This window comes from Impatiens glandulifera, chromosome 1, assembly GCF_907164915.1.
Source record: "Impatiens glandulifera chromosome 1, dImpGla2.1, whole genome shotgun sequence".
Classification (NCBI taxonomy): domain Eukaryota; kingdom Viridiplantae; phylum Streptophyta; class Magnoliopsida; order Ericales; family Balsaminaceae; genus Impatiens; species Impatiens glandulifera.
In genome coordinates this window covers 153,801,437-153,820,407 of record NC_061862.1, presented here as the reverse complement: position 1 = coordinate 153,820,407, position 18,971 = coordinate 153,801,437, and the positions used below count along the sequence as shown (strand labels likewise).

General features: G+C 29.4%; 3 protein-coding genes across 3 annotated transcripts; 2 read left to right on the top strand and 1 right to left on the bottom strand.

The window, feature by feature from the left end:
• The first annotated feature begins 528 nt into the window (after positions 1–528).
• LOC124916266 lies at positions 529–1,173 on the top strand. The gene has a single exon (XM_047456996.1). It carries the CDS (start codon positions 593–595, stop codon positions 1,052–1,054), a length of 462 nt encoding a protein of 153 aa, XP_047312952.1. The 5' UTR covers positions 529–592; the 3' UTR covers positions 1,055–1,173.
• Positions 1,174–11,713: 10,540 nt separating this feature from the next.
• On the top strand, positions 11,714–13,167 carry LOC124920237 (probable galacturonosyltransferase-like 7). Its single transcript, XM_047460681.1, has one exon. It carries the CDS (start codon positions 11,882–11,884, stop codon positions 12,983–12,985), a length of 1,104 nt encoding a protein of 367 aa, XP_047316637.1. The 5' UTR covers positions 11,714–11,881; the 3' UTR covers positions 12,986–13,167.
• An 83-nt stretch (positions 13,168–13,250) lies between these two features.
• Positions 13,251–17,284, bottom strand: LOC124920236 (cellulose synthase-like protein D5). Its single transcript, XM_047460680.1, has 3 exons — positions 16,230–17,284; positions 15,332–16,142; positions 13,251–15,242 (listed from the first exon to the last, which is right to left on the bottom strand). The coding sequence occupies exons 1-3, from the start codon at positions 17,180–17,182 to the stop codon at positions 13,470–13,472; spliced, it is 3,537 nt and encodes a 1,178-aa protein (XP_047316636.1). The 5' UTR covers positions 17,183–17,284; the 3' UTR covers positions 13,251–13,469.
• Positions 17,285–18,971: the final 1,687 nt, after the last annotated feature.

Genomic DNA, 18,971 nt, shown 5'->3' with positions numbered 1-18,971 from the left:
TCATACATATTTGGGTTATCATTCAAATTATTCATTGGTGATTATCAGGTTGAAAAAAAATCGTTGAACTTTCAATGATCGTAGTCGTTCGATAATTATCATTCATAATACTATTATTATTTATGTTTTCCGATATTCATTTAAAAAACTCAATAAAATCTGTCAAGAAGTTAATCGTTTTTTTCCAGAATTTAGAGCTCAATAACTTATTAAATATTATTTTATTTTTTATTTTCATGTTATACTTTGTTGTTATACTTAAATATTTTTTTTTTCATTTTTAATATACATAACTTTAAAAAAAAATTAAAAAATTCCATCACTTTAACTTAAAAATTACCATTTTAAAAAATAAAAGTTTATTAAACTTGTAACAGAATCCGTTAATTATGCAAATCATGTAAAAAGAGTGTGTTTTATTTTTTCAATTAAAAAATAAAAGTATAAACTAAAAATAAATGTTATCTTCAAAATCATTAATTACAATTCTATCTTTCTATCACACGTCATTAGCTTCTCTACCTGCCAACCTCTTATCCTTTCTCCTCAAATACATCATCTTCTCCAATCTGCAAAAAAACAACAATCCACCATGGAAGAACCACCATCTTCAAACAGAGGATCAATCCTAACCAAATACTTACCCAAATCAAACCCACGTTACCACCGACTAAACGGATCCAATCGTCGCCGAAACAATCTACAATTAGCAGTCTTAGGCGGCGGCGGTCCAAGAAAGCGAAGAATCAACAGGTTTTGGAGAATCAAGATCTTAAAGAAACCCAAATTGAAACTTCGATTCTTCTCACCGAAGAAACTTCTAATCAAATTGAGAGACGCATACGTCAATTTCATGCTTCGTCTTTCTAATTCATCGGCTCTCGGCGGCAGCGCTTTCGGAGGAGGGATGGTGGATGTGGGTGTTGCGGGATTTGGAAGAAGGCCGATGAAGGAATATGATGAGAAGATGATTGTTGAGATGTATAAATCTATATTGATTAGACAAAGTCAATTGATGCCTTATGGTTCAACTAAGATCTCATCTCAGATATGAGAAGTAAGTAAGTGAAGAAATGAATTATTATAAACAAGTTAATTAATTAATTTGTTTAGATTTGGGTGTTATTGTTTTAATTTGATTACTTAATAATATTAAACTAGTGTTTATTTTAATTAATTGCATTTAATTATGATCTTTATTTGATTAAGAATTAGTGTTGTTTAGACTTGCAGTTATTAAATATGGTAAAGTTTCATATTGAAATGAATTTTTATAATCATTAAGATATTCTTAGTAACCTATTATTTAAATTATTAAAAAAAAATTAATTTACCAAATCTTGGGTTCAGACAGTTTTTTATTACAAAATTTTATTTGGAGTTAAATTTAGATAAAATAATATTTGCTTCACTCTAATTCTTTATTTAAAAAATAAATAAAATAATTTCACTATTATACACTTAAAATAATTTAACACAATACAACAATTTTTAACTAGCTCCCATCCACTAAATGGGCTGTCTTTATTTTATATGATTTTTTTTATCAAAAGTTTCTAAATAATATCCTCTATTTAAAAAATAAAATAAATTTACTAAATATTTTAACAAAATAAAATAATTTTAATAATATTTTAACAAATAGCGCATATTTAATAATATTTTAACAAATAGCGCTGTTGGTCATTAACTAAAATGAGTTGTCTTTGTTTTATGTGATTTTTTTTTAAAACAAAATTCTTATTTATTTTTAAATATTTAATTACTAAATTTATTAATAAAAATATTATTATTTAATTTTATAAAATTTAAATTTTATAAATATAAATAAAACATTATAATAAATTATTTGTTATCTAACAATATTCTTAAAAGAAACCCAATAAAGTCACATATAACTCAAGTTCTGTTTTGATATAGGTTTAATTTTAAAAAATTTTGATTAGTGGTAATTTTAAAAAATATAAATATTTATTTTGTAACAAGACTTAAATGATTTTTTTTAAATAGTTAATATGATTATATTATGAAATGAATAGTTTAAATATAAAATTTGAAAAAAAAAATCTAAATAATAATAATAATAATTTTTAAATAAAATATATTTTAATTCATAAATTGATCTAATTAATAAGAGAATAATGAAATAAAGATAAGTAGTTGTGCGTAGGAATATAAATGAGTCAAGCCGCTTATAGAAGCTCGGTTCGAACTCGACTCGAGTTCGAGTTTATAAGTTCGATCAAAACTCGACTCGAATTCTAGTTTGAACTTTATATTTCGAGTAGCTCACTTTATAAATGTTATAATATATATATATATATATATATATTATAAAATAAAAATCCTAATCATCTTCCCTTTCCTCTTTTCTTTTTACAATAAACAGATATTCACAATTTAGGCAAATGAGCATAACCTTGATTAAAATATGCAATTTTAATTAACAAAATTTTATTTTTAAGTTTTTCGAGTTCGAGCGCATGTACTTCGAATTGTCAACGAGCCGATTTTGAGTATGAAATTTTGTACTCAATCGAGTTCGAATAATATGGTACTCGAACTTGCGTGAACATAAAACAAGTTACAAGTTGTATATTATAAAATTGGATGTCAAAGTCATTAAAATTATGTTTGGTTGGGTAGAATTCATTAGAAAAGATATTGATATTATTATTATTAGTAGAAAAATAAATATTAATAGGTGTTAGGATAACAACATTTTAACCACATAACAAATAAAAAAATATATATTAATTGAACAATAAATAGTGGCATGTGAAGTCCATTTCTTCCACAGTCTCCTCATCTTCATTTAAAAATGACAACTACCATTTTATTGTTTAATTTAATATTTGTAAGGACCCCCCAACTAGAAGCACACATAATGGAACCATTGAATGTCACTCACTATCCATAAATAAGGTTGCTTAAACTGGTGAGAAAATTGGATTCCCTTTCCAGTTGGGAAATGCAATTGAAGAAATGTTTTGTATTTTTTTAAATGGAACATATTAAGCTTTCTCAAAATAAACAAAAGAACATGGGTTTCCAATATAATATAACACAAAAACATCTATTAACCTCTGATGGATAATGAATCCATCTCTTCATGGTCTGGTTAAGATCTATCTGTAAACATAAAAAGTTGAATCCATTAGTCACTTATTTGAAGAGTTTCAACAATATAAATATCTTGAAAATATATATAGTTATTTTTTTATTTAAGAAGAACTAACATCATATCATCTTGATACTCTATATCTAGCCATAACCCTACATTTTTATTTAAAGTGTTTCGGGTAGAAATCGAAAGTACGTTAGGTTGACTCTTTCCAAATATCCTTGGTCACTTCATTATTTAAATCATTTTTAATTTGTTTGTCAAAAAATTATATCTATTCTTGAAGCATCCATTATCGAAGAAGATGATATATTTGCACTAAATAAGAGAACATAATATTTGGTTGGGCAGTGAAAAAAATTTTTATGCAGGGAAGATAGAACATATCAAAACTGTGGTCATAGACATAGTTGGCTACTAGGCGCAGCAGATGATCATTCTGAAGAAGGTAATGAAGGAGCTCGACACGTTGATGAAGAACTTTATCTGGGGCAATAGCGGAAAAGGAGGAAAGAAATTCAAATGGACTGCTCTCTGCAAACCGAAGGACGAGGGAGGCATCAGATTGAAGAACTGTGTCGAGTGGAACACGGCTCTAACCTTCAAGCATCGGTGGGCTTTGGAGCGCAATCAGGAGTCACTATGGATCAAATGGGTGCATACGAGGTTTATGAAACACGAAACCAACATCTGGACCTGCAAAGTTCATGAAGGTATGAGCTGATCTCTAAAAAAGATTCTTAAACTAAGAAGCGATATTGCAGATCTTTACGACATCCGGATAGGGGACGGGAAATGCACTTTATTCTGGCACGACCCTTGGTTCGAAAACCAGCCTATTATCCATAAGGAGGAGTTTCAAAATACCCGTATCAGAAGGTCTGCGCAAAAGCAAAAATCAGAGACATCAAAGACGGGAATTGTAACTCGCTCCTGAGAAGAATTCTAGAAGGGAAGATGATACTTGATCATATAAGTAACATACAACTACACGACAGACCGGATATTTATGAATGGAAAGTTGATGACAATGGGAAACTGGTATTAAAGAAAATACTGGAGGTAACCCGGGAAAAAGCGCAAAAAGTAGAATGGGCTCCTCTTGTATGATCAACGAAGATTATTCCTCGACACCAGTTCATCATATGGCTCGCCTTCTGGGAAAGACTCAGCACTCGTGATCGTATCAGCAAGTATATAAGCATCCTGGACGCGAGCTGTCTTCTATGCATAGGAAATGAAGAAACCATATATTACCTATTCGGGAGCTGCTATATTGCTTCGGAGCTTTGGGACAGATTCTATAAAAGCCTGGAGCTGGTCAGTTTCCCGAGCGAATGAAAAGAAATCAAAGAAACGACACTACTCAAAGCCAAGGGAAATAGATTTGCAACAAGCGTGTTCAAGTGCGGCTTTGGAGTAGTGGTGTATAACATTTGGCAAAACGGAATGCAAAGGTATATGGTAGAACCCGCATGAGCGTTGAAAAGTTATGGAAAGATATTGTATCGGATTGCAGCACCCTCGCGGAAACGTGGAGAAGAATTCCAAGTACGGAGCAGAACTGGAATATCTGCAGGAACTAGAATTTACCGTTTTTTGAACTCACTAGAATTGAAATCATTGTAATCAGATAATTCATTTACGTTTTTAGCTTTTTAATTTTTATTCAGAATGTTACGACTTCAAAATCATTCTAGGTCTGTCTAGAATAATCTCTTAAATTCGTGGGTTTTTTTTCCCGTTTTTGAGAATTTTTAATGAAATGATTGTAAGTCGTTTTAAAAAAAACAATTATGCATCAATCAACCATTATTACATCTACTAAGATTATTAGATTCATCAGACATTTCAGGCTACATTTAATCATAATAATGTTTAAAAGAAAAGTATGTGCATTTGCTTAATAGGACTTCCAACTCAAAAGTTGTCTTGCTTAAGAATAAGATTTGATTCAATCAAATCCTTTATTTCTTCATTCTTTGCACTCCTAACAAAATCCAAGTTAGCTTTAGCCTCACCATTTTTATCTTTCCCCATTTTAGAATGTTTGATCAACACCCTTCTTTCCTTTCCTCGGAGATTTTAGCCACCTTATTTTTCCAACATTTGGCTCTGGCTAGCATATATATATGAAGAAGTGAATTTCTGATATAATCTTAGAAATCATTCATGTGTAGAGATTTTTTTACATAAGATTAGTAAGTCTTATTTTAAGGAGCTTCTCCTCTACAACTTCATTACTCATTAGAATCATGTTCCTTCTCCTTCGGCCTCTTGGAGTCATTTCCCTCCGGAGGAAGTAGGGAATTCACCAGACTCTTAGAAGATTTCATCAGCTTTGAAGCTATTCTGGAGAGGATGAAACTATATATTACATATAGAAATTGTATCGATCAAATAGAATAAAAATCCATAAATTCCTATATTTGTATCAATAGTATAATAATGATTGATTTCTAATTTTGGTTTTGTAAAATTGAAAGAAAAAAAAATCATTTTTTTAAAGATTTTTGTTGATTTTACAAATCACAAAAAGAAAATCAACAACTGCTCTTATACCATTGTTGACCTTGAATTAAATATTCTTCTAGTGTACATCCATTCATTCCTGTCAAATTTTATTTTACTTACGCGCAAAATAGGAATCAATAAATCTAATACCATTGTTACAACTATAAGAATTTAAGGACTTCCTTATATTATTGGATCAATACAATTTCTATATGTAACATTTATTCTCCCTTTTATGAAGATGACGTCCTCATCGACTAATTCGCGCTAAAGTCCGTAAAGAATAAATATTTCAAGTCGACATTCTCATCGTTATGCTTAGGTCGACGATCTTTTAATTCAGTGTGTGATAGATTTAGTAAAATTTAAGATAATGGTGAGTCACTTCTTCAACTTTGTTAGGAGACTTCTCTCGTAGTATTTTTTTTTTTTGATAGAATCTAAAAGTGAGTCTGGAGGTCGTTCTTGAAGTCTTATTTTAGAAAATTTAAATGTTTATTTTATAGAATATAAGATAGTGGCGAGTCGTTTTTTCAACTTCGTTAGAAAGTTTCTCTCGTGGTCTTTTATCGGTAGAATCTACACAGAAGTTTGGAGATCATTCTTAAAGTTCAGAATTTGTAACAACTCAATTTGCATTAAAAATTTGTAAAATCCTTTACTGTGCATACCACACCATTTGAATAATTTGACAATCAGACACTTGTTCATTCGTCAAGATATCAACGTCTTCCAAACATAACCTTAAAATTTTTAAGAGTTCAATTATAAGAAAATCTTATTTAATCATTATATAAGGATCTAAACGAGAGCTCTAAAGTTGTAAGACCTTAGAGTTGCTGTTGTTGGTTTAATATTAGGAATAGTTTTCATTATTTTTTTATAAATATTTTATTTTCCATGTAGTTTATTTATTAATTAATTATATAAAATTATTATAATATAGATTTATAGTTTATTATAAATATATATAATATTATTATGAATATATAAATGTAATTATTTTAAATAATAAAATATTTATATCTATATTTTATATATTTATACTAATGAGTGAGTGATATTTTCTTATTTATTTAATTGTATTTTTTTTTATTAATTTTAAGGTTATATATTAATAGAGATTTATTAAAAAATAATAAGTAAAATAATAAATAATAATAATACAATAATTTGTAATAATAAATATAAAATGGAATAATATGTTATTTATTATTGATAATCAATAAAAAAAAGTTGATAAAAAATTAAAGTGGTTAATATTTAAAAAAAAATATAATATATATATCTAACTATCTATAATATTATAAAATATACATAATATTAATAATTAAATATTATTATAAATAAATAAGTTTAACTTTTTTCTAAGTTTAAATTGTATTCCAAAGATTACTAAAATATAATTATAAAATATTATTACTAAAAAAGTATTTTATTTTCTTTTTTAAAATTTCACTTCATTTGTCATTTAAGATACTTAGAAATTATTACATTTTTTTAGGTAATTATGTATGATTCTTTTATTTCTGAAGAAAAAAGTTATAGAAAAAATTAAATACTTACCAAATAAGGTCGACAAACTTTTAGGCCCATGGGCCGAATCATGTGATCCTAATATAACAAGCAAAAGTAATTTCGCAATGATTGTAAAAATAATGTATCATTTTATTAACAAAAAAAAATGGTTAATATTTATTTTTTAATATATTAAATCTAATATTATATCCTGTTTTTATTATATTCATTTAACTTAAAATATTTTAAATTAAAATTAAACTTGTAATTGATCATCTTAGTTACCTTAGTGTGGGTTAAACATGGTTCATCCATATTGGTATATATATTTTTATTTTTATTTAGAAAATTAACACAACCCAAATATTTCAAATCTAATTAAGGCATTTTATCAAAATTAACTTTTTATCACTTATCATTACTTTTTGTATGAGAATGTATACTTTAAATATAAAATGTCAAAAAAAATCATAATAGTCATTCATGAAAATTATCTTTAACTTTTGTTTAGATTGAAATTTTTTTGACACATAAACAATATAAATAGTTTTCAAACCATATATATATATATATAATTATAATGTTGCTTAATTTTTAAAATTTTCGAAATTGTCGAGTCGATTGTCGAGAGTTACGATTAATTTGAATATATATATATATATATGAGAATAAATGAATACTTATGTCGAATTATAAATTGACCTACTCATAAACTTAAAACGATTAAAAATTATATTAAAATATTTTAAATTAATGATAAAAGAAGTCTGAACAGTTTTTATATATATATATATTCTACCGACAACAAAATGGACAGTATTGATTGTACGATTTTTTTTTTTTTTTTCATTTAATGTCTAAATTGGTTATAATTTTATGTTAGTTTTTGTCTCAAATCAATTGCTTCGTTTACACAATATTTTTGATTTATCTATAAATTCAATAATTATAATAATAATAGGACAATCAGACAATTGTTATTGTTTACTCGTCATTCATATATTTATTCTTCATTTTTTTAAATAACCTTCATTTTTCAATAATAATATAAAGACTTCATTAACTAATTTTCACAACATGAATTTTGTGAATCAATATATTCATCTAAATCACTAAAACCCTAAACACTTTATTGATTTTGTATTGTGCTTGATCAATTTTATATTCACAAAAACAAAAAGTATTTTCAAAATAAGAGTATAAAAGTGAGTTTTAAGTAGGGCGAGAAATGAGGAAGCCGAGTTCAAGTCAGCTTTAGCTCGACTCGAGTCATTATTTATTAGCTCGAACTCGAGTTCGAACGAGTTTATAAATTTGAGCTCGAATTCGACTCGACTATTTGTCTACAAATTTGGTTCGACTCGACTCGAAAAATTTGAACTAAAATTAAAATTTTAAATATTTATGAATAAAATATTTATTTTAAATTTTAAAATTTTAATATTAAATTAAATAAATAAATATATTATATATTATGAAACTCGAAAACTATCAAACAAATATTATATTAGCTCAAACTCAATTATTAAATTAGGTCGGATAAATGTATAATTAAAATACTTATATAAGAAATATTTAAAAATTATATATATATATATATATTCTTTAATAATAAAGAAAGTGAATCAAAATTTAAAATTAGGTCGGATAAATATATAATTAAAATACTTATATAAGAAATATTTAAAAATTATATATATATATATTCTTAATAATAAAGAAAGTGAATCAAAATTTAAAATTAGGTCGGATAAATGTATAATTAAAATACTTATATAAGAAATATTTAAAAATTATATATATATATATATATATATATATATATATATATATATATTCTTTAATAATAAAGAAAGTGAATCAAAATTTAAAATTAGGTCGGATAAATGTATAATTAAAATACTTATATAAGAAATATTTAAAAATTATATATATATATTCTTAATAATAAAGAAAGTGAATCAAAATTTAAAATTAGGTCGGATAAATATAAATGTATAATTAAAATACTTATATAAGAAATATTTAAAAATTATATATATATTCTTAATAATAAAAAAAGTGAATCAAATTTATAATGAAACTGGGGCCATATGTAAATGTCCGGACAGCCCGCAAATCAATTTAGGCTTCGAAAAATGAAACCAGGCTGGCAATGAAAGGTTGTGCCCTTTACTTTGTACGGAAATTACTGCTATTGGACCTTCTTCTGAGTATTTGACCAATATGTCATTGTTTATATTTAATACATTTGAAAACAAAATCATCATTATTTAATAAATAAATAAATTAATTTTATTAACAATTTCTCAATGGAGACAAATTAAAATCATATTAAAATCTAACTAATCAATTCAACAACTTACAAAATATATAAAAGAATGTGAAAGGAACCTTAATAATAATAATAAGATAAGGTTGATATAAAGTTTTTTTTTAAAATAATATGAATTATTTAAATAAAAAATTGATTATTTATAATTTTGAGAAAGTGAGATATTTTTAATAAAAGAAAAATATATATGATATCTTTATATTTTAATTAATAAATTAAGTAATTTATTATTGAAATAATATTAAAATAGTATTTAATTATATTAAGATTATTTAAAAAAATCAAACATGAGATGGATTGAATCTTATTGAATATAACCAATAATATATACAAACTTTAGTTTTAATTGTTTCAAATTATACAATTTTTTATTACCTAAATGCATAAATATGTTTGATTTATTTATAAACGAAATGTATCGTTAAAATCCTTAATTGTACATGCTTTATATAACATATTAGAGGATTAGAAGTGACCAAACATTTTATCTAAATCAACTACTAGTTAAGAATATTCTTTTTGTTTAATTTATTTAGAAAACATGCTTTTCAACTTTAGATCAAATAATTTATAATTCAATTATATATTTTCTTATGAATTAAATAATAATTTAAATTATTAATATTATTTTTGTTTACTTAAACTCAAATAATTTTACCCTTCAAACTCCACTCTAATTAAAACTATTTGAAAACAAGTATTTCCTTTACCCAAATAATCAATTTAATGTACAAGTCTCAAAAAAATCCTACAACAAAGAATAAAATATTTTGATCAATCTATTTTCAAGAAGAATAAAATTATTAGTAAAGAGAATAAAACCAAACTAGGCCTAAATTAAGGTTTATTCTTTCAGGATACTTATACGTATACTATTATTCTTATTCTTTTTTTTAATTATTTCCGATTCTATTTAACTTATTTAAATATATATAATAAATTATTCACAAATATTATTATAATAATTAATTTGTGATTATAACTTATAATGCTAAACCTGTGGTGCAGCAAAGTGCCATAATCCCGTGTTGCACTATTATCTATAAGATGTCGGTGTTTGATCAAATCAAGTCCGTCCACGTAAGTTGGATTGATCTAAGCCACACGATAAAATAGCCCTATTTTCCTGATATTTGTCCTCCTCTTAAGAACTAGAGAAAGGGAAATGACAACGGAGGACAGCTCCCCTATTCATTACTATCATAGGTCCCACGTGGTCAAGATCGTCATTTTGCTCCGATAATAAAATATATTACTTTTTATCATAATTATCATTGCATCACATTTTTTTATAAAAAATAATTTATTATAATTTAATATAAATATGTCACTAAAAAATAAAATAATGTAAAATTAAAATATAAATATTTCAATAATAAAATTTTATTTTTAATAGAACGTAAATCAGTATTATGCGTTGATAATAATTTATATGTGGGATATTTTACAAGTTAATTGTTTTTTCTCAAAAACTTAAAATTTAATAAATTATCGAGTACTTTTTTTTTTAATGTTATTTTTATTCTTAAATAATTTTTTTTCAAATAAAAAAATAAAATATATGAAAAAGATAATTTTTTAAGTTAAAATTACATTAAAAAAAAATTTTGATTAACTTTATATGACAAACTTAATTTTTTGATAAAAAAATATTTTTTAGCAAATAAATTCAATATTATTTATTAATAAATATAAATTAATGATTTTTTAGAAAAGAGTTTATTCTGAAATTTTATTTATTTAAAAAATATTAATTATTGTTGATTGTAAGAGAATGGTTTTTAATTTAAAAAGTATTAATTTCTAATGATATATATCTTTTTATAAAAAAATATATATATATTTTAATATTTTAATTAATTAATGACTTAAAATAAAAAAATTAACCCAAAAAACATTTAATTTAAATTTGTGGATCAAATTTTTTGATGTTTTTAAGTACAATTCTTAACCATTAAGTCATCCTAATTATATACATTAATTTACATTCATTAACTGGTTTTTAAACAAGTTGTTAAGGAAACTACCATATATATAAATTTATTTAATTTTATACTAAAAATATACCAATTTCAATTATTACAGTTCTTAATTTAAATTAATATTATACCATATTGATTGAGATTATAAAATAAAATAAAAAAATAAAAAAACAGAATGAAATTAGCTGTGTAATTTATCTGTTTTGAGAAATGAACAAACTCCAACGCACGTCGTCGTTTTCATCTCCTTCTTCTCCGAATAGATTCCATGGATTCTCATCCAAGCTCGCTTTGACCCCACGCCATCGAAAGGAAGGAAGGAAGGAACCTTAGCGTTCCTTATCTTCTCGCATTTCTGATCCAAACAACAACAAGAAGAAGAAGATCAACTGTGTTCAAACTTCAAAGATGCTATGGATGATGCGGTTATCAGGTTTTCTATCAGCCGCAATGGTTATCATAGTTCTTTCACCATCTCTACAGTCTTTTCCACCTGCAGAAGCAATCAGATCATCAAATCTAGATGGAAATCTGCGTTTACTAACTCAAAATTCACCAACAGATAAGTTTTCCTTCAGAAAATCATCTCAATTCCGTAATGCTAAAGAATGCAGCTCGTTACTATTAGGAAGAAACGGAAACGGAAACAGTGTATACGTATGCGATCCTTCCTTTGTTCACGTTGCGATCACTTTAGATGTGGAATACCTCAGAGGCTCGATTGCTGCTGTTCATTCGATTCTTCAACATTCTCAATGTCCAGAGAGTGTTTTCTTTCATTTCATTCTATCAAATACGGATCTGGAAACCCTAGTTCGTTCTACTTTTCCACAGTTGAAGTTCAAGGTTTATTACTTCGATCCGGATATTGTTCGTAGCTTTATTTCCACGTCAGTTAGACAAGCACTCGAACAACCGTTGAATTACGCGAGAAATTACTTGGCTGATCTTCTAGAGCCTTGCGTCGATAGAGTTATATATCTTGATTCGGATCTCATCGTCGTCGATGATATCGCCAAGCTATGGAGAACAAAATTAGCAGGGAAGACAATCGGTGCGCCGGAATACTGTCACGCGAACTTCACAAAGTACTTCACGGCGAGGTTTTGGTCTGACAAGCGGTTTTCCGGTACTTTCTCCGGTAGAAACCCTTGCTATTTCAATACTGGTGTTATGGTTATTGATCTTTATAAATGGAGGCGGTTTGGATATACAAAGAAGATTGAGAAATGGATGGATATACAGAAGAATGAGAGGATTTATGAACTTGGTTCTCTTCCTCCGTTTTTACTTGTTCTTGCTGGACATGTTGCTCCGATTGAACACCGATGGAATCAACACGGTTTGGGTGGTGATAATGTTAGAGGTAGCTGTAGAGATTTACATCCAGGTGCGGTGAGTTTACTTCATTGGAGTGGTAGTGGTAAACCTTGGCTGAGAATTGACTCGAAACAGGCATGTCCTCTTGATGCACTATGGACACCTTATGATCTGTTTGCACATTCAATGTGAATTGTTGTTTTAGGGTTCATGTATCTGATAAATTCCTCATGTGATTTTGCTCCTTCTTGTTCATTTATTATTATTGTTCATTACCCTTTAGGCCATTTGTATTCTATTCCATAACCTTCATCATTGTTATCAGTGAATAAGAGAGAAATAGAAAGATTGTTACCATTCTAATTTGACCTAGTTCTTGGATGTTGTTTGCTTTTATTGATGTATTAGCAATCTAGGGTTTGTTTTCTTTGTTGTTATCGTCATTGATTGTGTTAGATAACTGAAAAGACTTGTCAACCAAATACAGAACATTTGTTTAAACTAATACAATTCATGGTTTGAATAAGAGGAAAGTGATGAACATGAACAAGAACATGAACATAAATAAGAACAAACATCCAAAATGAATTAGAAATTCACAGACAATGAATGGCTGACTTGGGAAGAAGTTTGAGTGCAACTTCTTCTTTGATTGAATTCAATTCATTCTTCTTTCTCAGGGAAACTCAAACGCCATGAATGGCTGTCTTCCAGAAGGCGGGTCGATGTAAACCGCCAACAGCGAGATAATAATACAAAGCAACATCGACCAGAGGTAAACAATAGTCGGAATCTTTCCCCTTTTCCCCATCAACCCTTTCGCAAATGGATATAAATGAGCCAAAACCCAAAAGCTAAAGAACACGCCTCCTATTAACTTACTCCACTGAGGAAACGGGCTGTACATTGTCCTGAATACTCCAACTGCAATCGCTGTCATGTTCACCAATATAATTGTTATCGGAGGAATCATTAGAAATGTAAACCTGAAGTCATGAAGCTCCGCGAATTCATCTTCCCCTTCTTCAGGAACAGCAGATTTCGAAGTCAGAGTGAAAGAAATATCAACACCAGCTATCACCTTCAACAGCCCTTGAAAAACTGCAGCCAAATGGGCGCTTGTTCCTCCAATCAGCCAAAACTGCTCGTTTCTCCACCAATCATGGAGAGTAATTCCAGACCATTTGATCTCAAGGAGAGCCAACATCGATAAAGTAAGCGTGATCGCTAACAAGAACACGAGGAACGTGGCACTAAGCGACTGCACGATGAATTTCCCAGTGAAAAGGGAGAATGCAGGCAAGAAACAGTAAGTCAGAAGGAAGATGGACGTGAATGGATACATCCCGACGTTAAAGTACGCAATCCTCTGAAGGAACTTCAATCGCCCCGTCGCGAAAAGCGCGTTGTTTCTCGAAAAGAATATCTCAACTGAACCCGTAGCCCATCGCAGAACCTGATTGAGTCTATCGGTTAGATTAATTGGAGCTGTCCCTCTAAACGCATCCGGCTTGGTGACACAATAAACTGATCTCCACCCTCGATTATGCATACGATAACCCGTCACGACATCTTCTGTAACCGAACCATAAATCCAACCAACTCTTTTTCCCCACTCTGTTTTATCCTCGTAAAAACATGTCACAACGCTGATCGCCTCCGCGAGCGCCAAAGCATCCAACGGCTCCCGTTGAACTGCAAGTGATCCAGATGGTCTACTCTGGCTTCCTCTCCCACGTAAATCATGAATTGGCCTCCCACCAAATTCCGCCACCATTATCGAATCGATTAACGATGTTGAATTCCCGAATCTTTGAGGAACAAGCGCCTTAGTGAACTCATCTTCATCCTTATCCTCCTCGTTTATCGGAAGAATCATTTCCTCATCGTCATCAATTTTCTTTGCAGTCTTTTTCCTCAACAAGAACTTAATCTTCTTAGTACCGAACAAACCCAAATGTTCGGTTGCTCTTGGAGGACTGAATCCATATAAAGCAATTCGTCTGAAAATGCAGCCTGTTCCCACATACATTGGACCTTGTAAACCGTCAAGAGCCCTCATGCTTACATCGAAGAAGACTGTGTTGTGATTCGCGTAACGATCGTTTGGATCGATTCCTTCGAATCTCTGAGGAAATTGGACGTAACAGATTTTATCCCCGCCTCGATCGAGCATGAAACACATTCCTTCCCTAAGAGCCAATGAATTGTAAATGTAGTGATCGCAATCGAGGTTCAGAATGAACGAGCCGTTGGACATGATTGCACTCGTTCGAACCAATGCGTTCATTGCTCCAGCTTTCTTGTTGTGGTCGAAACCTGGTCGTTTTTCTCGAGAAACATAAACCAGCATCGGAATTCTAGTGTCCACTTCTGTTGTACTGATTAGATTTGATATGTCTGCTTCTGTTCCAAAAACCGGCTCTGGATTTGGTGGTACCAACATAATCTACGGGAAAAACACGAGATCATTAAACCCTAAACCTTAAACTCTAAACCTGTAAAGGCGTAAACATTCGAAATAGAACAATAGATTACCTGGATAATGCCTTCGTGGTCGCCTCTAGAATGGCCTGGTTCGGAAGAAGACCAAGTTCCAGGCCAATGAGAGCCATCAGACATCCATGTAGCTTTTGGGACTTTAATGGGTTCAAACGGATTTCCACCCATTTCCATCTGTTTCTTCTTCGTTCTAAGTTCATTCTGAGCATTATAAGCATCGGATCTTCGTCTAATTGATTCAGGTAAACCATTGATTCTCACTTTAAACTCATCATACTCTCTCTTAACTTTCCTCCTTTCTCTAACGAAATCGATTCTCACTTTATTCTTCAATGGATCACGTTTCGAACTGAAATAAGCCTCTGGATTTCTCGGTTCAATTTTGTGTTTTCTGCAGAAAGGAACCCAGATTCTAGCAAAGCTTGCTGCTTCAGCCAATGCTTCAAATGTAACTAAAGAAGCACCGTCGTCTGAAACATAACAAGCCAACTTCTCCACCGGATAATCAACCGCTAGAATCGAGAGGATTGTGTTTGCGGTTACTAAAGGCGGTTCTTTTTCAGCATCGGCTGTGGAGACAAAGACGTCGACTCCGGGAAGATCTGATAGGCCTTTTGGGTTTCGAAGGTTTAAGCTTGATGATTCGAATCGTTCTTTGAGGACGGTTAGATCTGTGATTCTGTTGACTGGACATAACTTGGGAAGCTGATCTAAAAGCCATGAAAGTGCGAACCAGAATTCGCAAATGACTGATAAGATCCATAGCCACATTGCTTCGTGATTGGGATGGGATACTCTCCATGTTAGAAAACATGCTAGAGCTGCTAGACGGGCGAATATCAGTAATCTGCAAGAACATATCACAAATCACAAAATCAGATCAATACAATACTGGGTTTTTTTGGGTTTATTTGAAAATGATGAACTGACTGACCTGTAAGGGCTGATGATTGCAGTAGAAATCCCGACTTTTCTAGTAAGAGGTCTGTTTCTTCTCTCGTTGAAATCTGGAGGTGGGTTTGCTTCTCTACCAAATTCATATTCATCTTTTGGCCAAACAGCATTTCCATACCCATAAGTTCCTTTTGTCTCAAACAGCCATCTTGCATGGTCAAACTCGTGATTCTGTCCGCCGGCGCCGACACCGGCCTTAAAGGACTGAACCAGAGAGAAATTCTTCTCCACTCTCGGGATTCCTTTCTTCGCCGCCGCCGCCGGCAAAGGACCAGCATGATCCTCTTCTTCAGTACCAGAACCAGAAGATTCAGAGGTTTCATAATCGGTTAAATCCTTATAAGCCTCTTTACAACCATTACAATATCCAGTACCATTAGAAATACAATCCAAATAACAATCTTTACAAATTCTAAACCCACATTCACACTGACCTTTCCAGTTCTTATCCTGTGCATTATCATCACAACCTTCGATTTCACAAATCAATTCCGATTTCCCAATCTCTTCTCCATCGTTGATAGACGAATCGATTACGTGGGCACGTGTCACCGAATTGAACCCGCCGGTGTAAAGCGTATCCTTTACATAAGACCCGATGTGGGGTCCTCCGGCCGCACTCTTTCTGCTCTCCAACGGACTATTCTGAGATTCCGATGTCGTTCCTCGGTCAGGTGTCGGCGGGATGTGAACTGTGTAAGCTACGAATTCATCGGTGTCTTTTGAAACGGAAAGACGACGACTTCCTCCTCCCCCACCGCTGGAAGCTCTCTGTCCTCTGTTTCCACTCAGAGGTGAATTAACATTGTTTGAACCTGAAAGTCGCCGGATCGGACTGGTTAATCCGATTGTACGAAATGTAGAAGATGAAGAAGAAACTGTTATCTTCACCGGAGATGACGACGGAGAAGTGTGAGAAGTCACCTTCACCATCTTTCTCTTAGATCTGAAACAGATTAAGGAAAATAGATCTAAAGAAAGAGGATTTGGAAGAAGATGTTTGAATTCTGAAGAGTGTCAGGTGGGTTTTTGTAAGTGAAAGATTTGGTAACAACGGTCGAGTAATCTCAGCCGTTGATGATTTGAAATCGGACGGTTGTGTTCACACATGAAACGTCTCTGTTTTTTTTTTTTTTGAAAGTCGCAAAAAGTCAAGAGTTAAAAAGATAAAGGAGAGATCTTTTTTTCTTCTCTCTCATTGATTTTCAAATTCAACGGTCGAATAAATTAAATGAGACTGAATTTCAAATTATTTTAGTATGAATATTTTTCAAATAATTAATTTGAACCATATAAGTAAACCCTAGATCTTGCCTTATCAGCTTCGGTTGTCTTTTTGTAAATTTAATATTTTTTAAATGATATACAAGTTATTTGAATTTGAATTTTAAAAAGTTGTGTACAGTATAAATATTAAAAATGAATTATTTAGTAGATCTTTATTTACATACAATTATTTAAATATAAAAATATTATTACTTTATATATAAAAGAAGATTACATTAATTTAACCATTTAACAAATAAAATCAAACAACCCAATAAAAATCTTAAACTTTTAAGCGTTTTTAGACTATTAATTTTATAATAAATTAAATTTGGAAAATAAGTAAATTATTAGGAGAAAAAAATCCTTCCAAACAAGTTTATTTGTTAGCCTATGACTCATTAATAAATATATTTTTTTAGCAGTCAATCCTGATAATTTATTTATTTTCTTTTTCAAAATGGTCAAAAAGATATCTAGATAATTTATTTCATCAATAGATGTTCATTAGGTTTATATAAATAATAATAAAATTCAAAATTTAAATTCATAGATAAATTTAAAGTGACCACTCAATTAAAGTTTTTGCAGATTGTCACGGTATATACATGTAGTAATAATAATAGGATTGATTTTATCTTTTATTATGTTGTTAGATAGAAAAGTTAATTATTTAAATAAATTATTATTATTTTAAATGTTGTTGTAAAAATTTAATAGATATATTTAGTATTTAGTTAATAATTTTAAAATATAATAATAATTGATTAGATACTTATTATTTAAGAGAAATTATCAATTAAGGTTGTTTGATATGGTTGAATTACTAAAATATTTTACTTTTATTTAATATTTAAATTTATAAAAGATAAAATAGGAATAGTTAGATATATTTATTTATTTATGATTTAATTGATTCAATAATTGAGATAATATAAATAAAAGTTATTTTGAAAAAACAAAATCCAAACAAGTTATGCACTTTCAACCCCCAACGGTCACCTACTTAGGAACTATTTCCCACCTAGCTCCATTTTTTTGGATTTATTTGGATTTTGTTTAAATATTTTTTAATCATATTTATTTTAAAGGTAGTTTAATGATGATTAGAATTTTAAATGATATCAATTATTTGAGGCCACAAGATTATTTGAAAAAAATATATGTTAGGTGTTTAGTTTAAACTTTAAACAAAAATAAATCATTTTGTTAATCTTATCATCCTTACTTTACATTTATTTATATTGTTTTTTAATTGAAAATATTTGTACATCCTTTAAGTTTATAATAAATAAATGAAGTATCATTTTTATGATAAATATAATGTAACTCAACTGCTAAATTGTCTATATTGTCTATTTTGCTGAGACCTTATTAAATGTAATTTACCCTTACAAAATATTGTAATATTTTTTATTATTTAATTTGTGTGATTAAGTAAATGGTGTTTGATGGC